The sequence below is a fragment of the Grus americana genome, chromosome Z, assembly GCF_028858705.1.
Source record: "Grus americana isolate bGruAme1 chromosome Z, bGruAme1.mat, whole genome shotgun sequence".
Taxonomy (NCBI): Eukaryota; Metazoa; Chordata; class Aves; order Gruiformes; family Gruidae; genus Grus; species Grus americana.
This window is the reverse complement of record NC_072891.1, coordinates 35,178,935-35,202,424: the sequence shown is the minus strand read 5'-3', so window position 1 is coordinate 35,202,424 and position 23,490 is coordinate 35,178,935. Positions and strand designations below refer to the sequence as shown.

The window sequence follows — 23,490 nt, the reverse complement described above, 5'->3', positions numbered from 1 at the left end:
CAAAATTTCAAAGTAAAAATTGGCAGGACTTTGAGTTACATGTTTAAAATAACTCTGCTGAAGAATTTTAGCTCAATATCCAAACTATTAGAATTGGATATTTTAAATGTGGGATTTTTTTTACAGACTTAGACTGTGCCTATAAAACAGCAGGTTCAATGAAAATGAAAGGGATGAAGTACAAAAATGAAATATACTCTTATGCAGAGCTTCCAGTATTGGAATGCATCACTAAAAGAGACCAATGAAGTCCAGAATTTAAAACCATAATTAGACAAGAAGGATGAGAACATTCAAGAAGAAAGCAAGCCCACACAGAAAAGTTTAGGGTATTTTATATTCCAAGTGAAGACAGCTTAACAGAATCAAATATCATTGCTTACAAAAGGAAAATTATTTTGTTGACATACTTTCAAGATTCAGATTTAAGGCTCAAGAATGTCTTTGGAAAGGCCAAACCTGGTAGTCAAGAAAATGTACCACAACATATATTTATCAGAAGATATTTTATTGCCAACAAATACAAAATTGTTGCTTTCATTCCCTGATGTCTCATTTTAAAGATAAAGCTTTTCCTTCACCACTTTTAAAGATGTGTAAATACAGCTGTAAAAAATTAAAACAAAAAAAGAAAAATTGCGACAATAAATTATGAAAAAATAAAAGGTGAGGAGGAGGAAAGCCCAACCCATCAAGGAGAAAACGTATTAAAAGCAATAGAAAAGTTATGAAGTGGAATCAAAGTATCATGTTATGTTTTCCTTCCAAGAGAAGTTTGGAGGGGGTTGCACATGAAATAAAATAGCAGCAAAGGAAGAGGATAAGTACAAGTGCATATGTGTCCCACTGGAACTTGTTTTTATTAACCAAAACAGTAGTACTCATCAGAATCAATTTTGGGATGCTTAGGCAGAGGCTGTGAGTCCTCCATAATAGAAGAATCACTGAACTGGTCCATATCTGAAGGGGTTTGGTGACCAGGGACATCATCTGCTAAGGTGTCCAAATAACTCCCCACTGATATTCCATCCAGTCCATCACTACAGTCTTGTAAACTGTTACAGCTGCCGTGGAGGGATGTCTCCTGACTTTCCAGCAAGCTGCACAGGCTGCCACTCAAACTGCTACCTCTGCTGGCAATGGCTTTCTCTTCAATCATCCACTTGATTGATTCAATGCTTTCATTGATGATGAGTAGCTGGCGCATTAGCTTCACATCGGTGGCTCGGAGATTAACCTACAAGGCAGAAGTGATTAGAAAAATTACTCATTTTCTTCAAAATCAAACTCTAAATAGCAGGCTGGAGGCAATGAATGGGTTAAAAAAAAACACAGAAAAAATCCATCTTTCATATCTAGGATAAATCTATTTAAATAATTAGTAAAAAAAAACCCCAAACGTTAAAGTATTGCTATACTAATACTTTCAATGAAGTTCAAGTGGGAACCTGATCAGGCTATATAAGCAGTCCATTCATGAGAATGCTAGTCAATGACAAAACTTGCACACACACTAGTACAATGCTACTTAGATCAGAAACACAGCTGCTATGACAACTCCTGGAGATAGCTTTTCATTATTCAGAGAAGCAAGACATGAACCCATTTCCATTTACAATTACTGTAAGCTATTTAGCAGATCCAGGCAGCTAAGCATTCACCCCAAATTATCCTTATTACAGTTACTTGGGTAACCTAAAATTTTTAGAAGAGCATCATTTACAAAAAGGCTTGTGGAAATTTAAATTTTATTCACACTATGCCTGAGTTTATGTTGCAAGCTGCTGTGTAAATGTCTGAGAGTTGAAATATTGAACTTATTGAAACTGTAAATTTCAAATTATTTAAACCCATATTAGATGAAGGTGATGAGTTGACAGTCAACCACTTATTATAGGTTAAAATACAGAGCAACAATTTGCCCAAAATAACTAAATAAAAAATACACATTAAGCACAAAGTCTTACTTTCCAACTTAGTTGTGGTGGCTGATGCATACACACAAAAGTGTTAATGATAAAGCACAGTGGAATATTACAGTGCTGCATTTCACAGATATATTTAAATTAACTGACTTCATGTTTTCCTTAACAAACTTTATAAGCCACTGTTTTACTCAAATTTCCACAATGAGATCACACATAAAGGTATGGCCTACAGGTTTTATTTGTTGCCTCTTTCTTTTCATCTAAAACATCACAAGTGTTGGCAAAAAAAAAATCTGTGTGACCTCCTATTCACCACATGAAACGAGTAAAAATACTGAAAAGGTACTCTGACAAACTGAAGATGATTCTGAGTTTGACCACAATATCAAGTGTGGAGAGCCAGAAGCTACTTACATCCATACTGTGAGAAGATAATGCTAGTTTGTGACCACGCCCCAGCACTTTTGAACAGCACCTCAGCACTAATAAATGTTTGACATCACAACAGACACACAGAATCATAGAATCATAGAATGGTTTGGGTTGGAAGGGACCTCAAAGCCCATCTAGTTCCAACCCCCCTGCCATAGGCAGGGACACCCTCCACTAGACCACGTTGCCCAAAGCCCCATCCAACCTGGCCTTGAACACTTCCAGGGAGGGGGCAGCCACAGCTTCTCTGGGCAACCTGTGCCAGTACACACTTCCAGTCTCACCACTTCCAAAGTAAGACCTCTGCCTAGATGAACTTTTGCCATAGTGCCAATGTACGGCACTGGAAAAAAGATGCCAGCCACTTCAGATTAACCCATAGGGATACCATGTCTAGCATGTGATTTGTGTCATATTTTATCACACGTTCTTACATCCTTTAATTGTACTAATCAAGCATACTACATGCAGATATGTCACTGCTTTAATACATGCATTTGGAAAATACTTGTATATAATTTGAGTGTACTTCTTTACAAAAAATACATGTGCCATAATGTCTGATATATACACATATATTACATGTTTTTCTTCTACAGTGCACTAACATCTTAACTTTCAGATTATTAATTCAAAAAAGACAATACAGTAGACAAAAAATTTGATCAGCTTCACTAAATTGAGAAATAAGGAGGAAAACAAGTAAGATCTCTCATACCAGACAATAAACATTTTACGCTATTCTCCAAGTCCACAATTATTATACAGCAACATAGCACCTGTATTGTTCATCCACAATGGACTGGAATGGAATCAGTATTCTCAGGAAGCAAAGACTGTATCTTGTTTTGCCAAGAGTACAGTCTGGACATGGTTCTTTCCATACTCAAATGCCATCTTCTCAATAGCTTAAATTACACTGGTACGGTTGTTCAAAAAGTTATTTTAACGTATTTTTATTCTGTTGATGCTGCAGAAGATTGTACGGGCTCTGGCTGGGATGCTTCATAGCAGCCAGTATGGTGCTGTGCTTGTATTTGTGACTAAAACAGTGTTAATAGCATACCAGTGCTTCAGTGTCACTGAACAGTGATTGCACAGCATCAAGACCTTTTCAGTTTTTCACTCTGCACCCTCAGCAAGCAGGCTGGGGCTGGGAAAGATGTTTGGAGATGACAGAGCTGTGACAGTTGACCAGAACTGACCAAAGGGATACTCCCTGCCATATAATGTCGTGCTCAGCAGTAAACCTCATGGGTTTGTCCTTCCAGTGTAGCCATTGCTAGGGGCCTGGCTGGGCATTGGTCTACTGGTGGGAGATTCCTTCCTTCCTTCCTTCCTTCCTTCCTTCCTTCCTTCCTTCCTTCCTTCCTTCCTTCCTTCCTTCCTTCCTTCCTTCCTTCTTCCCTCCCTCCCTCCCTCCCTCTCCTTCCTCCCTCCCTCCCTCCCTTTCCTTCCTTCCTTCCTCCCTCCCTCCCTCCCTCCCTCCCTTCCCTCCTTCTTTCTCTTATTAAATGGTCTTTATTACAACCCATGAGTTTTTCCCACTTTTGTTCTTCCAATTATCTCCTCCATCCCACTGGAGGGGGACAGGTGAGCGAGCAGCTGGTGGGTGCTTAGTTACTGGCCAGGGTCAACCCAACACAAATAGATTTCAAGCTTTGCTAGTAATATACTCTCTATGCAATTCTCACGTGTATGCCCAGTCTCCCTCCCCAGTCTCCAGAATGACTTCTGAATTATCCTCAATCCAATATCATGGGATTTAACATAGCTAGCCTGGTACTGTGCAAAAGAGCTTTACCATTCACAGTTTTAACAATATTGCCCATCTATCATTGTTTCAGATGTAAGGTTCTGAAAACAGATTGACCATTTTGTAGCCCTCCTGCTCAAGCCAGTTCCTCTACTCCTACCCATAAATCACTGTAAACCATTTGCTCAGCAACTAGGCTGTCATGAAAGCAGCAAATCACCCGACTTCTGAAATGCAACTACAGACTTCAGCAACTTGCTGAATATAAGCAAGCTTGGAGACAGCAAATTTCCCAGAAGGCTGATTAAGGAAATGTTTAACAGAGCTAGCACCAGTACGCCTCTAATGAAACAGTCCCTTTTAGATAAAGTAGACATCTCATATATTTCAGATTCAGTTCACAGGAAATAATTTTTTGCTCTAAATACACCCACAGCTTCAGCATTTCTGTGGAACAGCCTTACTGGGAGTAATTCTTTGCATTCCTGTGTACCGGAGTTTTCCTCCTCGAAGCTACCATGTTGTCCCAAGTCTCCCATATCAAGAGTGTGCTTTTCCTAAAGCAAGCATTAAAAAGTAGTCCACCAAGTGTCATCTTTCTTTAACATGGTTTAATTCATCATCTGCTTAATAACACAAAAATGTCACTACGACATTTCTTGCCTCTTATCTGCTTTAGCCCAGACACAATCACATTTGTTCATATTTATGTAGCTGCAACCCATGTACATGTTGGACTAAGCATGTCAACTAAATGGACTAAACACAATAAAATCTCATCATGCTTGACGGCTCCATTCGTTATGCACAGTAACAGGTGCATTTCAGAAATAACCTAAACAGACTGTATCATAGAAAATATAGGTATTTCAGAATAGTTTCTACAGCTGCTGCTTGAGTTAAAGGTAGAGCACAGCACCACCATAGGGAAGGTGTTTGTGAATATTTATCAGTCCTCAGCACAAACTTGTGGTGTACAGAAGAAACAAATTGTGACAAGAGAGCAAAAAAGAAATTCTAGTTATAGGCTAGCTGTTACATCTTTTTGCTTAGTTTGTATAATCACAATAGTGCAGATCCCCAGGAAGGATCGTAAATGTTTAACATTAAACCGCCAGTCACGGCAACAGAAAATAATGAAATTAAAGTGACAGTGAGCATCTTTCAAGTAATGCAGTCTGGTAACATAGATGGATAGCACAGATTAGCATTCAGACACAACCAGATCTTCAGTCTGGAAGAGATAACTGGCTTAAACACCTGTCTGTGCCTCCCTCCCTCTCATACTGGTTGTTCTAACAAGATATTTCTTCCTTGCACAACTAGCCTTGCTTATGGTCTTCCATAACAACACGTGCAACATTCAAGAGAATTTACATATATATAAACATATGGACATCTGTGTACATATACGTATACACAGATATCTACAAATATTCATGTTATTTTTATACATAGTGTTTTTTAAAAAAAGGACTTGACTAGTTATTTGTTTTAAAATAAAACTCTTAATGACCAGGGCTGTTAACAAAGACAATTATCGCTTACTGGCAGTCACCCAAAATAGTGCATTAGCTGTCTGTAGCCTGGTTACTTTGCTTTTGGATCAAAGTCACACTTGCACTCTGACTACAGGCAGAATGTACTTGCGTTTTCCTGCTGCATGTTCTGCAGACATAGCTTCCAGCCAGCTCCAAACACAGTGGGTCCCCTCCAAAAATGACAAAGCTAAGAATTCTGTTCAATATAGCCTTTTTAATCTACCAAAGCTGTGTGCAACTCTAGTTCCTTTCTGAAGATCACTGTCTTTTAGATTCCTGGGGTCGCATGCTGCAGCTGCTGCTTCTTTTAACTACAGGAAGCCTGCAGGGATATTAATGGCAACCATAAAATATGGTCTGAGGAAAAGATACTCTAAGTTCATTTAAAAGATATTAGTTTCATTTTTTCCTCAACACCTTTATGTTGTGTGCGGTACAGAGCCCACTAGTACAAGGAAAGGAAATGAGTGAGCCTGAATAACAAGGTATTCCCTTCAAGACAAATCTTTTAGCCAGAGCACAGTGAAATAAGTCACTACAAGACACAAAATCTTAAACTTACAGGTTAATGGAGTTATTTAAGTAATTCGGCTCAGATGTTCTGCTCAGCCCAGCATCTTGAGCAGGACTCAAACACTCATCTACGGCTGGCTACTATGGAATCTGTGTTTCTAAAGCAGTACAATTTTGGACAGATATTCCTCAATAAATGGAAGTTGGGTGGAAACAGTAGCAAAATATGGTACCCCACTGAAAGCCACTCAGAAGTTCAGTGTGTGAGCAGTCTTGCAGAAGAGAGTTGGCATGTGAAGAGGTTAGATGAAATAGGCACTGGAGCCAATTCCGTCCGTTGTTAAACGCTGCCATACCCATCTCTATCACCCATTTTACAAACAGAATTTCAAACAGTAGAATCTTTCCACGCCAAACAGATGTGTATGACCACAATGGTTTAGGACTACTAATGCTACTGCTATTTTCCTTTTTCTAGGGTGTGTCAGAGACAGCTTTCCACTTTCCCATTCAATTTCTTCTATTTCTCGTGTCATTCAGAATAAATAGCTTTATGGTTACGCAGCTCTGCCTACCTCCCCTTTCTTTTTTAAAGGCAGATCACCTCAGTTTTCCATGCAATAATGAATTCCATGAATTCATTTGAGATGTAACAAAAAAAACCCCAAACCAACTAAAACTCAATGTCCAAATAATAATTTGTTTTGAATTCTCAGAATTCTCTTTCTTCGAAAAAGCTAACCTTATTCCACTTTCTCCTGGTGTTACTTTTGCTATTACAAACACTGAGCAACAATTTTTAAAGTAACTAAGAAAATTAATTCCCAAGGAGAAAGGTGAGAGTGTGAAAAATAAAACAAATATTGGTTGGCAATATTGAATTGAGTCTTACGAAGACATAAATTTACTACACAGATATAAAAGGATATAAAACTCATCAATATAACCTCATCAACCAATTCTGTGAGAGAATATACATAGCAAGCTAAAAAGACCCTAAGCAACCTATTCAAAGTCCAAAATTCAGAATATGTGAATGAAAGCATTACTTAATTGGAGTGACTGAGCTAACATGTTTACAACAAGGATGAGTGCGGTCACACACAGAGGCTTTGTTTATTAAGCAACTATCGTACAGCATGAAGCATGCCACTTGAAGATTAGCAAGCTCAGAATGGTATTACAATAGCTTCTCAACACCATTCAGTAAAAGAAATGCTTTTTTCCCACTTAACATCTTAAATAAAACTGCAAATGACAGATAAGAAACAAATGCCTGTTCCTTAAACACATAGGATGATTAATAGGCTGTGCATGAGCTCCATCCTACTTTAATTAGTACATATGCATGTGCATGACTTTAAGCCTCTTGCCTACTTCGAAATTGTCCCACTGATTCAGGATGTTTGCATTGGTTTCTTCATATAAATAAGCCACTCTGGGCAATGGTATTTCAGGATCAAGATGAAAAAGCAGAATGGCTAGACTAACTTCTGAATTTGAACACAATCATCAGGATCAAAAAAGCCAGGGAGCTTTTATGTGACAGAGAGCAAGAACACAGGTTTACTATCCTTAGCTAGAAGGCATCATCTATGCACAGGTGGAACTGTAACTGCTTGTGGGAATGCTCCATGTCTGCTTCACCACAAAGTCAACTAGCTTGGATTAATTCCAGCACTACAATAATTCAAGCTAACCCAATCAACCTGACACTATATGTGAGGTCTCTCATTTCTTCAATTTCTTCATATGCATAAACAATGGAGGTAGTGACCAAAGTCTGCCAGAGATGAGACTGTCAGTGAGTCGAGGTAGGTGTCCCAGTGTTCTTCATTATGCCATGTGTGTCTGACTAGGATTTACCTCACACTGATTTAGGTAAATTAAATTTCGGGCAACAGTCATATATGTAGATCAACAGCTTTTTGCGCATGTCATTTCTTTAAGCATGGACTTGTGTTATAATGTACTGCTGGAACACTTTCCCATTTCTTTCCTCATATTTTTTAGGCTTGTGGTAATCTTCAGACAACAAGGGAGTACATACAAAAGCTACATATACAAAAGCTAAATTTATGTGACCCATCGTAGTAGTTGCAGATTGCTGATGTAGTTTATTTCTGCAAATTAAGCAACTTACACTGACCCTTCTCAGCTGCACTTCCAAAATGACTCCCAATAAAAACATTGTAGCAGGTTACAGAAGCAGTCTTGATCACTTTTTGCCTCCTTTTGCAAAAGACATTATTTATACTCTTGTTTCTCTTGAAGATTCCAAAATTGTTAAAACCCTCATAGTAGATTTTTAGGCAGCATTCATTACAATCACTGAAGCCCCAGCTGTTCAGAAAGTAAGCAGCCATTAAATCTTCAGTTTCTGTCTGTGCCCTTGACCTTGCTAGTTTAAAAAGAAGCTGTAGCCTAGTCATGATCTTGTTTCAACCTGCTGCAGTTCCAGTGCAATCCTGCACCAAATGCTTACAATAAATATTTCTACACATCCTTCTGTAAAATTTGGCAGCAACATAACATAGCTTAGTGAACAGTGTCTTTAACAAGGAAGGAGAAAGAGAGACAGTGTGATTCAGCATCAGCCAGAAGAGGATTCTCCTTCTTTAAGTTGAATTTACCAAATACCCATTATCTACAGCAGGTCAGACCTGAGCCACCACCAGAATAATCAGGAGGCAGAGCAACTTGATGAGGGAGGAAGTTAGCTCAGTAAGCAATGAGTGTAAATAATTTAATGATCAGGTTTCAAGGGCACTTCTTACAAAAATATGAATAAAATATTGTGCTAGTATGGTTATCATCTGGTATAGGAAATTACAGTATTGGTGATTTACATTTCTCTTACAACACCCTATTTTAATATGTTAATTTTATACATACTAATTGATCCCCTTCAGACTTGACAGAATGCTACCACAAGTTGCACAGTTGTTTGATTACATTATCTCTAATAAAAAAAATTGATCTCAAGGACTTTTTCCACCTCCCTGAAATGTGCATGATCCTTTTCTGTGGAGTATCTGTGGATAGCCTAACATTTGCATTAATATCTAGTAAAATCTCAATGATTTGGATGAATCATTTGGGGTAATTTTTTTTTTTTTTAACACTATACTATTTGAGGTATCTTGTATGCTTAAGTGTAACACAAAATTATCAGGGGGAAAATATTTTTTTGTTTGTTTGTTCTACTTTTTTGGCCATCTTGTTTTACTGTGAAAAAGAAGAAACAACTTAAATGCTTACTATGTACATATGACTACGATTAGCAGAGAGAAACACGCTATACATCAAAGAGCAAGTAGCAGAGAAAAAAATAAAGGTTAGTTAGCTAAGTCCCTATTTCATTACTTTCTGCTCTAATAAAATAAATGCTAAATCAGGTCTTTAAATACAGAAGCACCACAGAATTCAGAGAGAGAAACATCCAGCCTCAGAAGGAAGAATGAATACAAAAGGAAGGTCCTGATTATTTTAAAGCTTAGTTGAATGAATGTGAAAGGGAGCAGTAAGGAAATGTAGGGGTCTGAGAAGAGCAAAAAGTTTCTAATACTATGGGAAGCTATAACTGAATGTTTCCAAATACCCCCATACTGCTGTCATAAAAGCAGCACCTGACCTTAGAAATATATCTACTATAACAGAGATGAAAATGTCCAGAAAAATCCATACTATGGACCCACATATGTTGACAGACAAGATAATACCACTGCAAACGTTCAGGTCAATATGCAGCGGTAACGATCGGCTGTGAGTGTCAGAAAGCATTACAGCAGATGGACAATCACAGCATCATTACAACGTGTTACGGACACCAGCCACAACACAGGTCTCTATGGATCTTCCCCAACAACATGAGGCAGCACTGGGGCTCAACAGCGTATCTAGATTTTTTTTTTTCATTGAATTTCTCTCTCTGCCTTATTTATGCTTGTCTTGACCAAAACATGAATACAGTGCAAAAATTGGATAAAATATCTGTTCATTTCTGAATTAGGTTTGGTTAATGACCACTGCAAACCTGCTCATCCCTTTAAAATTCATTGGTTTTAATATTGGCACTATGTAAGCATGCTCAAAAGCAGAGCGCTAAAAAAAAAGTGAAAGATCATGGGTTTTGCTCACAGGTATATCCAAAGTTTGAAAATGTTGCTTTTACTGAGACAACAGTGATCCTCACCTCATTATTATTTTTAAAAGGAAAAAAAAATCAACCAAAAACCCCAACTTGTTTCATTAAGACAGAACTGAGGCATGACAATATTACTACTGGAGACAAATCTGAACTTTCTTGAAATTCAAGTCTGCTTTCGCAATAGTGCTGGAGAGACACATAAGATTAAAAAAAATTCAAATATTTGAATCTTCCCAGAATTCAACATGGGATTCTGTTTGTAATAATTCTGTGGCCCTGGAGATGAGGTAGTTCCTGTTAAAAGCACATTTTTAATCTAACAACCTAATCTTCAGTAACGGCAAATTCACGTCCTATTTACTGAAGGTTTATCTGAATAAAAATAAAAAGGAACTTCAAGACGGCCTTGCAATTATAAATGATCACAGGTCCTCTTACAACTGCTTTAATAGAGTTAGAAAGTGACATGCTGATCACTGGGGGTTTTTTTCCCTACAAAAAATTTATGAACATCATGTTTCAGTGCTAAATCTTTTCAAACTTACTGAATAAAAATGAATCAACATCTTATCAAATAAAGTTTGGGGTTTTTTTTCCTTAAGTTTAACCTGTGCACTATTTGAAGTTGCAAGTCTTTCAGATTCAGCCTTATTTTTTCTTCCACATTAAAAACTTCATCCAAATTTCCCCATTGGCATAATCACCATCCTGCTAAAATATGGTTCATACACAGCCTTTGTTCCCATCTGAATGTACTAGCAATTTTGAGAGCTTTCATACAAAATGAAGCAAAGTTGTTTATTTTAAGTCTTTCAGCCAAAAATATCCTTCCAAACTTCCAGATTTCTTCAAATAGTTAACTACTTTAGTTTTTTGTTACCCACTAAGAAGGTATCAAACAGGTAGCAGCCAACCTGCATCTGGGAACTCCAGGTTAAAATGCTAGAAGCAAACAAGAGGCTAGTATCATTTTTAGCAGGCTGAAACGTTGAATTTGGCCAACACAACTAGCCAAGGAGGCTGCTGCAGGCTATAGTAGCCACAGTTTTTGAGCCCTTTTGGCTCAAAATGCAAAGATGCCCTTTGGCGCCTACAGAACACACTGCAGTAATGCATTCTGGAGGTCACAAGGCATGATTATCCAGGTAATAAAGTGAATGCATATATTAAAAATTGAATAAACAGAAATCTTATACTTCTAGCCAAGGACATCTCATGAGAAGCAGCTGTAAACAGTGGTAAATATAAACTTCAGGGCAAAACTAGCTACCAGTCTTTCCATATTATTTGATCCCTCCTCTGACTAATAACCATCATCCACATGATGTGGTGCAGACCTCAGCTTCTCCAGCACCACCCTAGCTCATGTCATATTGCTCCTTTAATACCTAAACCTGCTCTTAGCAAAGATTTCTACATAGCTGACTACTAAGGCAGTGTGACTTCATCCTAATTCAGCAAAGAATATTAATCATTACTTTCTATGCAGTTGCCAAAGGTGTGAGTAGAGTAGGAAGGAATCAAGTTCATTGGTTTCATTTCCCATTTCTCTTTCTACTGAGGAAATGCTAGCAACTAAGCCAGCTGGGGAGAATAAATAAGGTGCAAGACTTGCACCAGATGGGTAAGAAAAGACAAATACGGCCTTTGCCAATAATCAAGAATGACCTGGGAAGTGAGAGAACTAGACAAGGAAATCTGGGACACAACAGCGTTGGACTAGAGAAGTACAGTTGTATTTGAAAAGGGCTGGTTAGGGGTCTTCTGAAGTAATTTTGTCATTAAACTTCAACAGACTACAAATTAATAAAAATTAAGTAGAGAAATGACAAAAGCTTAAACATCATATTGTTGTTCGGGTTGCATTTCTTTTTCCTCTGAAATGGAAGGACTGCTGCTCTGCACTGGTGAAAGCCTAACCGGTTATATGAAATGATGGTCACTGTGAGCTACCTTATCTGCCAAGGGGAAAACAGCAACTGTGCCTCCACTCCATTGCTCCAGTCACAGCAACTAGCGCTAGGTGTTAACAAAAGAGTACATAAATTCTTTGGGCATTTGAAGTTAAAGAAAATTACTGTTACTTTGGCATGCTAGCAGTACTGCTCTTCTCTTGCAAAGAGGCTTTCTCCTCTACTGTTGCAAGATTGACAGTTTTCTCCTACTAACCCTGTAACACTAGGAACGCAGGAACTGAGGGCCACTACTTGAGGCTAAAATATTTCAGTGTATGGCACAATTCTCCCATGACATATAGAGAGTCCATTAATGGTTACAGTGATTGAAGTGGCCTTGTGAAGGCCAAATGCACTTGCAGTCACAGATCAGGAAAAGTGCTCTAAAAATTATTGCTCTGGCTTCATGTCCGTTTCTCTCATAACTGCATAGTTTTGGGAAGACTGGAACAATAGTCTGAAGCTGGAGTTTACAATGACTCCTTGACTGACTTCTCGAAGTTGTCATGTTTTTGCGCACACCCATCCAAATTCTGTTAGCCCGAAAACCTTCCTGCCCATGGAAAGGATTCTTCGGTACCAAACTACATAAAAACATGACATTGCCACTGTTTTATCATCATGCACTTTGTTCTAAACACATCATTTGACTTTGCCCAGCAGAGAAAGTGGTTGGGATTAGCAGCCAAACTTAGAGAACAAATTCAGGACTACGATGTGGCTGGAACAGGCCTTCTCCAGGCACCCTTCCAAACTTATGTGTTACTCTCATCCCTAGGAGGGATGGTAGATATTCACTTCAACAGTTCTCTGAAGAAGTGGCCAACCAATGCAGATCCTATTTCTGCTTGCATAGAAATGCTTCACAGTTTCCTCCTTGCTGTCAGGACAGTTTTTCCTCGTCATTTATAATTATCAGAAGGGTCAAGGTCAGAATCGGAAGCTTTGTAAATTAAAAAAATCTTTTCAACAAACACTCAGTATTAACGGAGTTGCGCCCAATGTTTGCTATGTCTCATAAGCACATATCTGAGTTACAAAAAGCAGTGCAACAATTTAAAATAGAACATTTCTTCAAACCAGTGGAAATTCAGTAGGATGACAGAAAAAAATAATATTCAGAAGAATGCAAAGCAACAGAACTGTTCTACTTTTGTTTCTGCCTTCAAGTAAAAATGTGGGAGCTTGGAAACATTCTACACATTTGTAACATTACAATTCTTGGATGTGTGCTTCCCTCTGTATCTAGACAGAGGTAGGTTTCACGGCCAAAGCAGCAATGAAGTAAAATAACTCTCCTTCAGGAAGTATTTTAGTCATGAATGCAGCTGGTATCCAACAATATGAACAAAATTACAAATTAAGCCAGTAAAGTGTTTATAAAATCTGAAACTCCCAGAGTTAAATAGCAATTTAGCATTGCTTTACAGGCACTAAATGCTTTCACTTCACAGGGCACTGCACCCAGCAGGGCCACGCATAGTGCAAGGAGTAACCAATACTTGTTACTTTACACAACAGTCTAGACATGTCGCAGGCACAACCCTTAGCAATGGTTTAATTTGACAGAGGCCACTGTGAATTCAACAACTACTGAATTAAGTATCCTAGTCAGACTCCCATCTACTGCAGGAAAACAAATAGCAATACCATGTGGATTGTAATGTAACTGTTTCAATGGATGCATACAAAAATATTGTCTCTGTCATTCTAGGTTTTACTCATGGGGCAGCTACAGCTTGCCACAGACGCAAAATAAGAGTATACCTGGCTCTAGGGATACCAAGGCTATTTGTATACTCACGTGGCTCTGTACATCATGGTATAGAGTAAAATCAAGCTCAGAAAGCAACTTACCCTCGGGGCAAGGTTTACTACTTCATAGTCAGCATTACTATGCTAACTAAGTGCAGACACAGAAGGTTTCCCATTGAGATCTGGTTTGTAGCCATTCAGCTGATAAAGGAAGAGCCCCTCACAGTCATACCCTTAACTGCAAAATACAGATGTGCAGGAATATTTTATCTTCCACATTAAAGAAACATCATTATTTTTAATAATTAATCTCCTCCTTGGCTTTTATTGCAGCCATATATTTCAGAACAAATATTTCAACCTCCTCCTCAAACTCCCCAGCAGTCACTCCTATCCAGTTCTCACTCCAATTCTTCTCCAGTCCTTGAACAACTTATCCTGTCTGCCACAAAAAAGTTAGTATTTTTCTGAAGTGGCTAAAAAGACCAAGATCCACAGGTTTAAAATTCTTAGTACTATGATTCCCTTTAGGCATTAACTGAAGTTATCCAATGACGATACTTCAAAACTGTGCTTGATAACAACTACAGTATGTACAAGGCCACAGGACAGCAAGACAGAACAGCTTAAATAACCAAAATACATCCAGACTTTCCTAACAAGAAAATCAGACATATGAAAGTCTTACAAAATTTGGTTTGTTTTTTGGTTTGTTTTGTTGGGGTTTTTTTCTCTTCTTTCTTTTTTTTTTCTTTTCCCCCCTAAGCATTCAGTAAACTAATTGGCCAAAACTGGGTAATCTTGCTCTTCAGAATTGCTGTGTTGATGGACATCCTCATACTTTAGTCCAAATTCAAGTTTCTCCTGCCTCCTTCTTTAGATACTTTTAACAACTGCAATTAACAGTTTCTTCAGCATTGTAAATAATGTAGTAGCTTTCTGTCAAGCATGCAAAAAGCCATTTTTGTTGCAGTTATTTTAGAGCAGTATTTGGTGAAGCTATTTCTGAGTCATCAGAGCTTATAAAGTCATCACTTTCCTACACATCTCCAGTACAGAAAGTTTGCATTCACAAAAACCATGCTAAAGTTTCAAGCACTGCCTGTTACCTGTGTTTCAGTAAGAATTTAAAAATATCTATACAGAAGCTTACAGACTGTGTAGGGGACAGATCCTCTGATCCAAGGTGGCCTTAGAATGGCTATCTAAATAGTTACAGACTTCTCAAATTAAGAAACTAAGTGACACACTGATGCCACCTCAGGCTCCATTACACACCAGTAAGGATAAGTGGGCGGTTGAAGTCAAAATTCAGCACAGAGAACTGGCATGAAGGCATAGAGTAATCCATCATGGGTAAATGCTTATAACAAGCAGCCCCACTTATGAGAGTGAGGGCTGGAAAACAAAGGCTACCAGTCTGCCTTTGTAACAAAAAAGTTCCCCTTTTATTATGAGATTGCCTATAATTTTCTGTTGAGAGCACTTCATCTTTAGAGTCATCTGAGAACTATCTTTTGGAACTGCTTACAAGTAAGATGCCCAACTTCCATGGTTATAAATGCAGGTGAAAATCCAAGAGAGAAATTACACTCAATTTAATTAAATTCCAACTGCTTTTCAACAGCTTGGATGTTCCTTTTACTCCCGTAACTTCATCCTCATTTGCTCTAGATTCCAGTGCTCAGCCTCTCTTCCAGGACATGGACAGAAATGAAACATGTAGGAAATAAACATGTCCACTTTGGAAAGTTTACTAGGTTTTGAGCTTGAAGGCAGAGAACAAAGGATCTTGTAACCCTTAAAAAATGGATTGGAAATGTATTCTTTTTCTTTAACAACTTACTGTTAGGAGAAAAAAAAAAGTATCGAAGAGTAGAAATCCACGCGTTGGGCATCACCTCTTCTCAACATATGTATTTGGTACTGTGCATTTCAAGTTTTTCCTGCTCATGCACAAAAGGTACTTTTTAATTATTGTTAGCCATGAGTATTCACACAAAACAAAGTATCCATACAAAATGATGATGATCAGGGCTGGTGAACCTGCGTTACGAGGAAAGACTGCAGGAGTTAGCTCTTTTCTCCCTGGAGAAGAGAAGTCTTAGAGGGGACCTCATCACAGTATCCCAGTACTTAAAGGGCAGCTACAAAAAGGATGGAGGCTCTCCCTCCACAAGGAGCCATGTGAAGAAGACAAGGGGCAACAGGTACAAGTTGCACCAGGAGGGGGTTCGTCTTGATATAAGAAATAAAATTTTTACAGTGAGGATAATCAGTCACTAGAACAACCTCCCGGTAGAGTCCCCGTCACTGGAGGTTTTCAAGATGCAATTGGATAGGGTGCTCGATAATCTCATCCAGACTCCCTTTCCCATGAATAGTTGAACCAGATGATCTTTCAAGGTCCCTTTTAGCCCGAGCTAATCTCTGAAAATCATGCTGTTCTGTTGATTTCATCAGAAAGTTTGTAAGCTATTTGCTAAAAGCTATTACAAGTCACTTAAACTGTAGAACTCTGTGCAGAAGAGTTTTGTCTTCATATCTTTTCATTACAAATTGTCAGCAATCAGACTTTAAAAAGCAACTTCAAAGCCAAAATGCCTCCTCTACCCTTGAAACAAAGTAATCAGGAAAGAAACATCATGAAATTATAATATATTATAGAAATAAGGGCTGGCAAAAGTCTCACCTGTACATGGGCAGTCTAACTGGAAGTCTTAAGTGAAGTATCCCTGACACTGCTGTGATGATCTGTACATGAGACAGAAGCACTTGTACTGATGTATTTCACATTGATGCTGCTAGGTAAGGTATCAGCAATGTTTCACAGACTGTTGGTCAAGCAGTAACTAATAATGCAAGCGCATACTCATCTGTACTTCCTGGGGACTTAAACCCTTCAGCTGCTGCTATAGCTGAATGAGAACAGCCGTAAGCACCAACTGAATCCAACATGGAAATGCTCCACAATTCAGATCCTTTTGCCAAACACTGGGTGAGACTTGCCGTCAAAAAAATATGTTTAAATATGCATTAACTTAAATAACCTTGCTCACCTTGTCCTTCCAAAGACGGTCTGAAAAGACGGAAAACTTGGCAAAGTTCTGAGACTATAATTAGGTTGCAATTTTTTCTTGCCAGATTTGATCATTTTCCCTATAGATCAATCAACAAATCCCTTTTAACCCGAGTATCCTGATATCACTGCCCGATCTGCATTATATGTAAAAATTACAAACTCCTCTACCACATCATGCAAATCAGAGAGCATGAAGGAGAGGACTTGTTAGCAAGATCCAAGATTACCAGCTTTTTCAGTGAACTTCAGGAGGACTTGGGGAAGTAAGTTCATTTCTATTTCTGCACACCTTCTTTCTGCTTCTAAGAAGGGCCTCACTTCAGGGATTCACTGAATAACTGCTCACTAAGAAACCAAGGTTAATCAAACCCTCCTACACAGGCTTGAGGCTTAGCCACTAGTAATTTTATATTTAAGATTTTATCTTCAATCAAGTTTTTAAGCAAAAATTCCAATTAATCTAATAGAAAACCACCATCTGATAACACAGTTTTGCACTGCTGACTAGACACACTGAACCAGATCTTGGCTTCAATTAAGTCAATTGATGTTATCATACAAATAGTGAATGCAGCAGCCTGTACCTATAGTATGTGTTAAAGACATGTTTCAAGTCACAGTTGTTGACTTTTTTAAAAAGGTCCTTTAAAGAAACTAATAAAAGCGCTCCCCCCCCCCCCCAGCTGTGGATCTAATAAATCTAAGCAAATACGAAGTTGTTAAAACTCTTAAGAGCTGGTAGAATAGACTTACAGCAGCTCTGCCCACCAACCTGCACCTTCATTTACATGCTAACATATGGGGGAGGGGAGGGGAAGGGATTGTCATTATAATGATCATATTTGCCTTAATTCCAATCAGTAAAAAGTACTTTTAGCTGTGTTTCATTTTGTCAGGACTCCATGTTAATTAGCCTTTTAAAAAGAGTTATCCCAAAATAGAACTAGGAGAGCAAAGGGGGAGAAAACTTAACTAACAAGAGAGCATAGGAATATGCCTCTATCTCAAATAGCTTTAGCCTAAATCTGATAGGCTCATCTTCTTGGCAATAGGATTGTTTATTTCTTTATGCCTTCACTCTAAAACCTGCTGCACTCAGAATACCTGGTTTGGTCTTCAGACTCATTAATAATATTTGATCCTCAACAGCATTCACTGGAAGGAATCTCATCTAAAAGTCTCAGCATTGCCATTTACCCCTCACTTCCAAGAGACAGTTTACCTTTTCTGCCTGAAATATTTTGATGCAAAACATGGTATTGTTTTATTGTATGTAATCTAGACTATACTTTGTTTAACTTTCTTAGCTTTCAAAGAAGCAATAAAAAGTTGATTTGGGAAACTTGTGAATGAACAAAACAAAACAAAAAACCACACTCTTTTTCTTCAGGTATTAAAGGAAATCTCCCTTTGAGTAACCCCAGAGCTTGTGAAGGAGAAGTCTGGCTTTTGAAGCAGTATCATTTCACACTGCAGAACAAACTTCACTGATTATTTACTACAGTGTGTAGCTGCTGAAGTCGTATGTATTGAACCATGATACACCAGAAAGAGGGCTGCAGCTATAAGGGGTTATTGTTAATCCCCCAATGGAAGATTCCACGTAAAATATCACAGGAGGAAAAGTTTAACGTGACAAATTTCATACTGAATCAAGGGTACATTGGCTAGCAGGAGGTACTCATCACATCCTAGGCTGACCAGAGCACAGCGTTTTGACCCGCACTGGCAATTACATCTTGCTGCTTCTGTTACTTGATGGCCTTATGCCTCAAAGGCACCGCAGTCTCCATCACAGCCTTGGTGGGGAAAACTGAAGGTAACGAACAGGATGGGGGCCTGGCCAAGCAGGTCCATATTTCAAAAAAGATACTTTGTGGTGCTTTGCATGTGATTCCAGTGACTACCAGCAAAATCAGGCTCGAGGGGATAGGAACAGCAAAAGGATCTGAAGAAGCAAGATGCAAGCCTCAAGGCCTTTAGCCAGAAGATGCACACCTGCCACACACCCCCACATCTGTCAGGTGCTTTAACTCACAGTCAAAGCCAGCATTTCTAAGTCAAATATTGACACGATAATATGCTTAGCTCTTAACATTCCCCTGCAGCAGATGACACAGGAGAGGTAATCACATCCACCATTCATTCACGCTCTTCCAGCCCAAGGACATGGCAATTCAATGAGAGAGAGTTCTTAAAGCTTCCACCATCCCTCTCTTCCTCAGAAGTATCCATTCCAACAGATACCGCTACTTTGCTCTGAAGCAAGGTAAGCACTGGCTTCTCATATACAAGATGGATGGAAGAACAGAAGATCAATTTCTTTGGAAGAACAAAGTGTGCATTGACAGGAAAGGAGATGTGGCCCTCCAGTTTTAAATGAACAAAAACTTCCACCTACTTCCACTCCCATACGTTTGAATTTACTCTGGTCACTGGAAGGATTGTATACTGCCTGAACTGAGGCTTGGTGTTTACTCCCAAGCATTACAAATAGGTTCAGGTATGTATGCTTCCCTTTTCTTTACCAAACAAAAGGATGTTGGGTGATCACAGAAGTATTTTATAATAGCTATGAGCTGGAAAGCAATGAGAAAACATAGTTAACAGTAAAATACGTCCTTAGCACAGTCAAGAGCATTGGGATCACCATGATTTAAATGCAATGATAAGTCAAAACATACTACGGAAGCATCTATAAAATAGCTTTGTTTGTCAGATATAGTTGAAATTTGCCAGCACAGGCACGGTCATTGTGACAAAAAATAGCTGTGGGAAAGGACTGAAGTTGAGCTGCATAATTGCACAATTTGTATAAAGCCAGGTTTTAAAAAAAAAAACCAAACACCAAAACACAACAAAACAAAACAGAAAATAGCCACATCTGTCCAAAATATCTTCATTAACAAAAACAAGAATACAAGAAGATAATGAGACAGTACTACTCAGCATCAAAGAAGATGTCAGCACAGTAACCTGTGTCAAGTTTTTTTTATATGTCTGAATAACCTTTCTTTGTAAATGCTTACAAAAAGTTGTCTCAAGCGAGCAAGCAAAGAAAGCACAGATGCGTGTATCCAAAGTTCAGTGAGTGGGCTGCAGAAGCTGCCATCATAGTGCAAGTAGAAAAACATAGCTTGATGGATGATACTTGGTTTTCTAAACTTCTAAACTTTTCCATTTTTTGCATGTAGCATGTATTGATATTGTTCTTAAATTGATCAGATCAGTACAATGTCACAAAGAAAACTGCAGGGGGGAAACTGACAGATTAAGAACCTGAAGAAAATTTAAGGATAGAGGAAAATCCTTCAGTTGGTAGGAGTAGAGGAAAACCCCAGGAAGATAGTTCAGTTTCATGCTCTGGATTACAGAACAGCTGAGAGCATGAAAAAGATGTAGACAGAGTACCAATACTTCACCTTTTACAAATAGTCATTATATTGGTGGTTTAATGGGCATACACAAACTAGAAGTCAAACAGGACGAGGTGTGTAACAGAACTCCCCTTTCTTGGCATGAGTAATGAGTCCAGATGTGAAAGTCAGTCAGTGAAGTGACAAAGAACAGGAGAGGTCAAGGATGTTGAGACTAAAACATGTTCATGCTGAGGGCAGGGAGGAAGAAAAGGGAAAATGGGTGGCAGGAGGAAGAAGAGGCAAATTGGAGACTGTGACATAAAATTTGCAAGTGTAAAGTAGGTGAAGAGATCAACTCAAAAGGAAAAGGTGATGAGGGCAAGTCACTTGTTCCTCCCCCTCCTCCCCCCAACAGGCCTAACTGTCATGACATGTCTAGACAGTCACGCCAAGACCTCTGGCTACCTTGTCTCCTTTGCAGTCCAACATGCCTAACAGTTTTATATTATAAGCTACCTGCAGGTCACTCTACAACTCTTGTGCAAGCTTCAAATTCAAAAATAAACATGAGATATGCTGACAATGTGGAACTTAGCATTAAAACTGAAATTCACAGTGATCATTACACTGAAATACATTGATAGTTTGATTTGTGAGCATCTCTTAAACCATATGAAACCACACAATAGCAAGTGTGATTTATAAGTTACCTCTCAAGATTAAGGTAATCATCTTGGCTATTAACTCTCAGAATATTCATTTTTATTTCCTTTTTTCCCTAGCAAGCTCATTCTTTAAAAAGCTCTTACAAACCCACCCATATGTTGCTTATATGTATGTAAGGTTGCACAGGAAATGATGGTATGGCTTTATACTTGTTCACATAGGATGAGATTTCTTTGTTTGCTGTAAACGGCTGAGTTCCAAGACAGTTGCATAAAGTCATGTCAACACGTTGCCAGCAAAATCCTCATCTCAACAAGATCAAATTCCATACTGTTTCCAAATAAGCTTAGTGGCAAGCGCTATGGAAAGAACTGCTACCAAAAAGTCTTTTGGGACCTCACATAACAATCACACTCTAATAAAAATAGAAGCCAATTATGCTTGCACATCTGAAGTACTTCACATCGTCACAATCATATCTGCTGAGTGTTCATTAGTTGCTTGCAAAGCGTGTTTTTTTAGTCTGCCTTAAAAAAAAAAAAAAAAAAAAAGAAGTTTTACAGCATCATCAAAAATAAATTTATTGAGATGGTGACATACAAAGTAGGACAAGCACCTGCATTAAGATGGTAAACAAGTTGGAAGTTTTGAACTAAATACAGCACAGTCCCATCAGGGACCACTGACACAAAACCCTCTCAGCCAAATTGTAAGTAGTTGTTTGTTCAAGAATTATCGTGCATCTTCTGCACAGTCTGTTTGGAACTAAATAAGTCTCTGAAGACCAACGTCCAGAAACTGAGGTACTGAATACCAGGCCAAATTTTCAGCCCCAAAACATCCCGTGTCTCTTTAGGTATTAGTCATCACCAGGAAACAGGTGCCATGCAGAAAGTGCATTTACAACAGAGAGTAGTGTGTTATTTTATTGATACATCAGCTTTCAGTACTTTTAACAAGCTGACAGAGGAACAGAAGCCAACAGCGAGTCACTAGCGAACCGCCACTCTGCGAGAAAAGGAGCCGACACGTTACACGTCCTCCACGCCGTTCAGCTGAACAGCCTCCTCACCCGGGCGGCAGCAGCACCGGCGGCGGCAGAGCTTGCAGCCTCCCTGCTGCCGCCCCGGCGGCGCCGGACTGCGGCGGTCGCGGCGTGACCGGACCGGCGGGATGCTCCTGGGGGCGGGCAGCACCACCTTCCTGCGGCGGGGCCGGGCCGCAGGGCGGGAGGAAAGCCGGCCAAGTCCCCGGCCGACCCTGCGGGGAGCGCTCCCCACGGAGGGCCGGGTGCCGCCGGGAGGGAGGCGGCGGTGCGAGAGGGCTGCAAACGCCCCAAGCGCTGCCGCTGGGCCCCTCGGCCGGCGCCCGGCTACTCACCATCTCCTGCCTCAGGAGGTGAAGTTTCGTCTCCAGCCTGGCCAAGGCGGCGGCACGGCGGCGGCGAGGGCCGGGGGCTGCGGCGGGGCCGCGGGTGGGCGCGGCGGCGGGGCGTTCCGGGAGCTCCTCCCCGCGCAACGGCCGCGCCAGGCTCTCGGGCACTTTGCGCCCCAGCTTTTGCTCGACGTCGCGGAGGTCTGGCAGGGCGCCGGGCTCCATCGTTTGCCCCGGAGGGGCCCGCGGCGGCGGCGCCGGCAACTACCCGCGGGCGCCCGGCCGCTGCAGGGGAGCGGAGGCGCGATAATCCGCGGCAGCGCTGGGGCCAGCGGCCGAGCCGCGCAGGTGACCCGCCGCAGACATGGGGATTTCCTGGGCCAACCAGCTGCCCCCCCGCCCTGCCCCGGCCCTCCTTTGCCACCGGGTGGAAAGACAAAAGCAGGCAGGCGGGAACGACGGAGAAAAACTCCCCCCAAGCCGAGGGGGGGCGCGCCCCGGCCCAGCTGAGGGACCGCGATGCGCCCCAACAGCTGCCGCCTGCCTGCCTGCCCCGGGCACCGGGACCCGAGTCATCGCGCGTCTCGGCCGGCTGCAACTTTAAAGCCCGCTGGCAGGTGGAAGAGGCGCGGCGCGGCCCTCCTACCGTAATGCCTGGAGAAGAGGCGCGGCACGGCGGCGGAGGCGAGGCGCCCCCCCACGGCGGGGAGTGCGGCCCCGGTCGGGACCGCCCGGACAGGGCTCGGGAATAGCGCGTTCCTTCGGGGAACAGGGAGAGGGAGAGGAGAAGGAGAAGAGAAAGAGCAGAAGGAGAGGAGGAGGAAAGGAGAGGAGGAGGAAAGGAAAAGTGAAAAAAAAAGAGAAAAGAAAATAGTCTCTAGAGCTCTGTGATCCTAGATCAATTTCTAACAGGGATAAGAGTATAAGTGCAGCAGGAATGTTATTCCCACTCGTCAAACCAGTTTTATTGCAGGCAGGC

The 23,490-nt window shown here is 40.4% G+C and overlaps 1 protein-coding gene across 1 annotated transcript; it reads right to left on the bottom strand.

Moving 5' to 3' along the window:
- Positions 1–487: 487 nt before the first annotated feature.
- On the bottom strand, positions 488–23,122 carry LURAP1L (leucine rich adaptor protein 1 like). The gene is made up of 2 exons (XM_054810894.1): positions 22,518–23,122; positions 488–1,237 (listed from the first exon to the last, which is right to left on the bottom strand). Exons 1-2 carry the CDS (start codon positions 22,734–22,736, stop codon positions 863–865), a joined length of 594 nt encoding a protein of 197 aa, XP_054666869.1. The 5' UTR covers positions 22,737–23,122; the 3' UTR covers positions 488–862.
- Positions 23,123–23,490: the final 368 nt, after the last annotated feature.

Excerpts from the sequence above, each read along its gene's own strand:
- LURAP1L (XM_054810894.1), bottom strand. The coding sequence starts at position 22,736 with ATGGAGCCCGGCGCCCTGCCAGACCTCCGCGACGTCGAGCAAAAGCTG. Across the intron at positions 1,238-22,517 it reads ACCTCCTGAGGCAGGAGATG|GTTAATCTCCGAGCCACCGA; the intron begins GTGAGTAGCCGG and ends TCTGCCTTGTAG.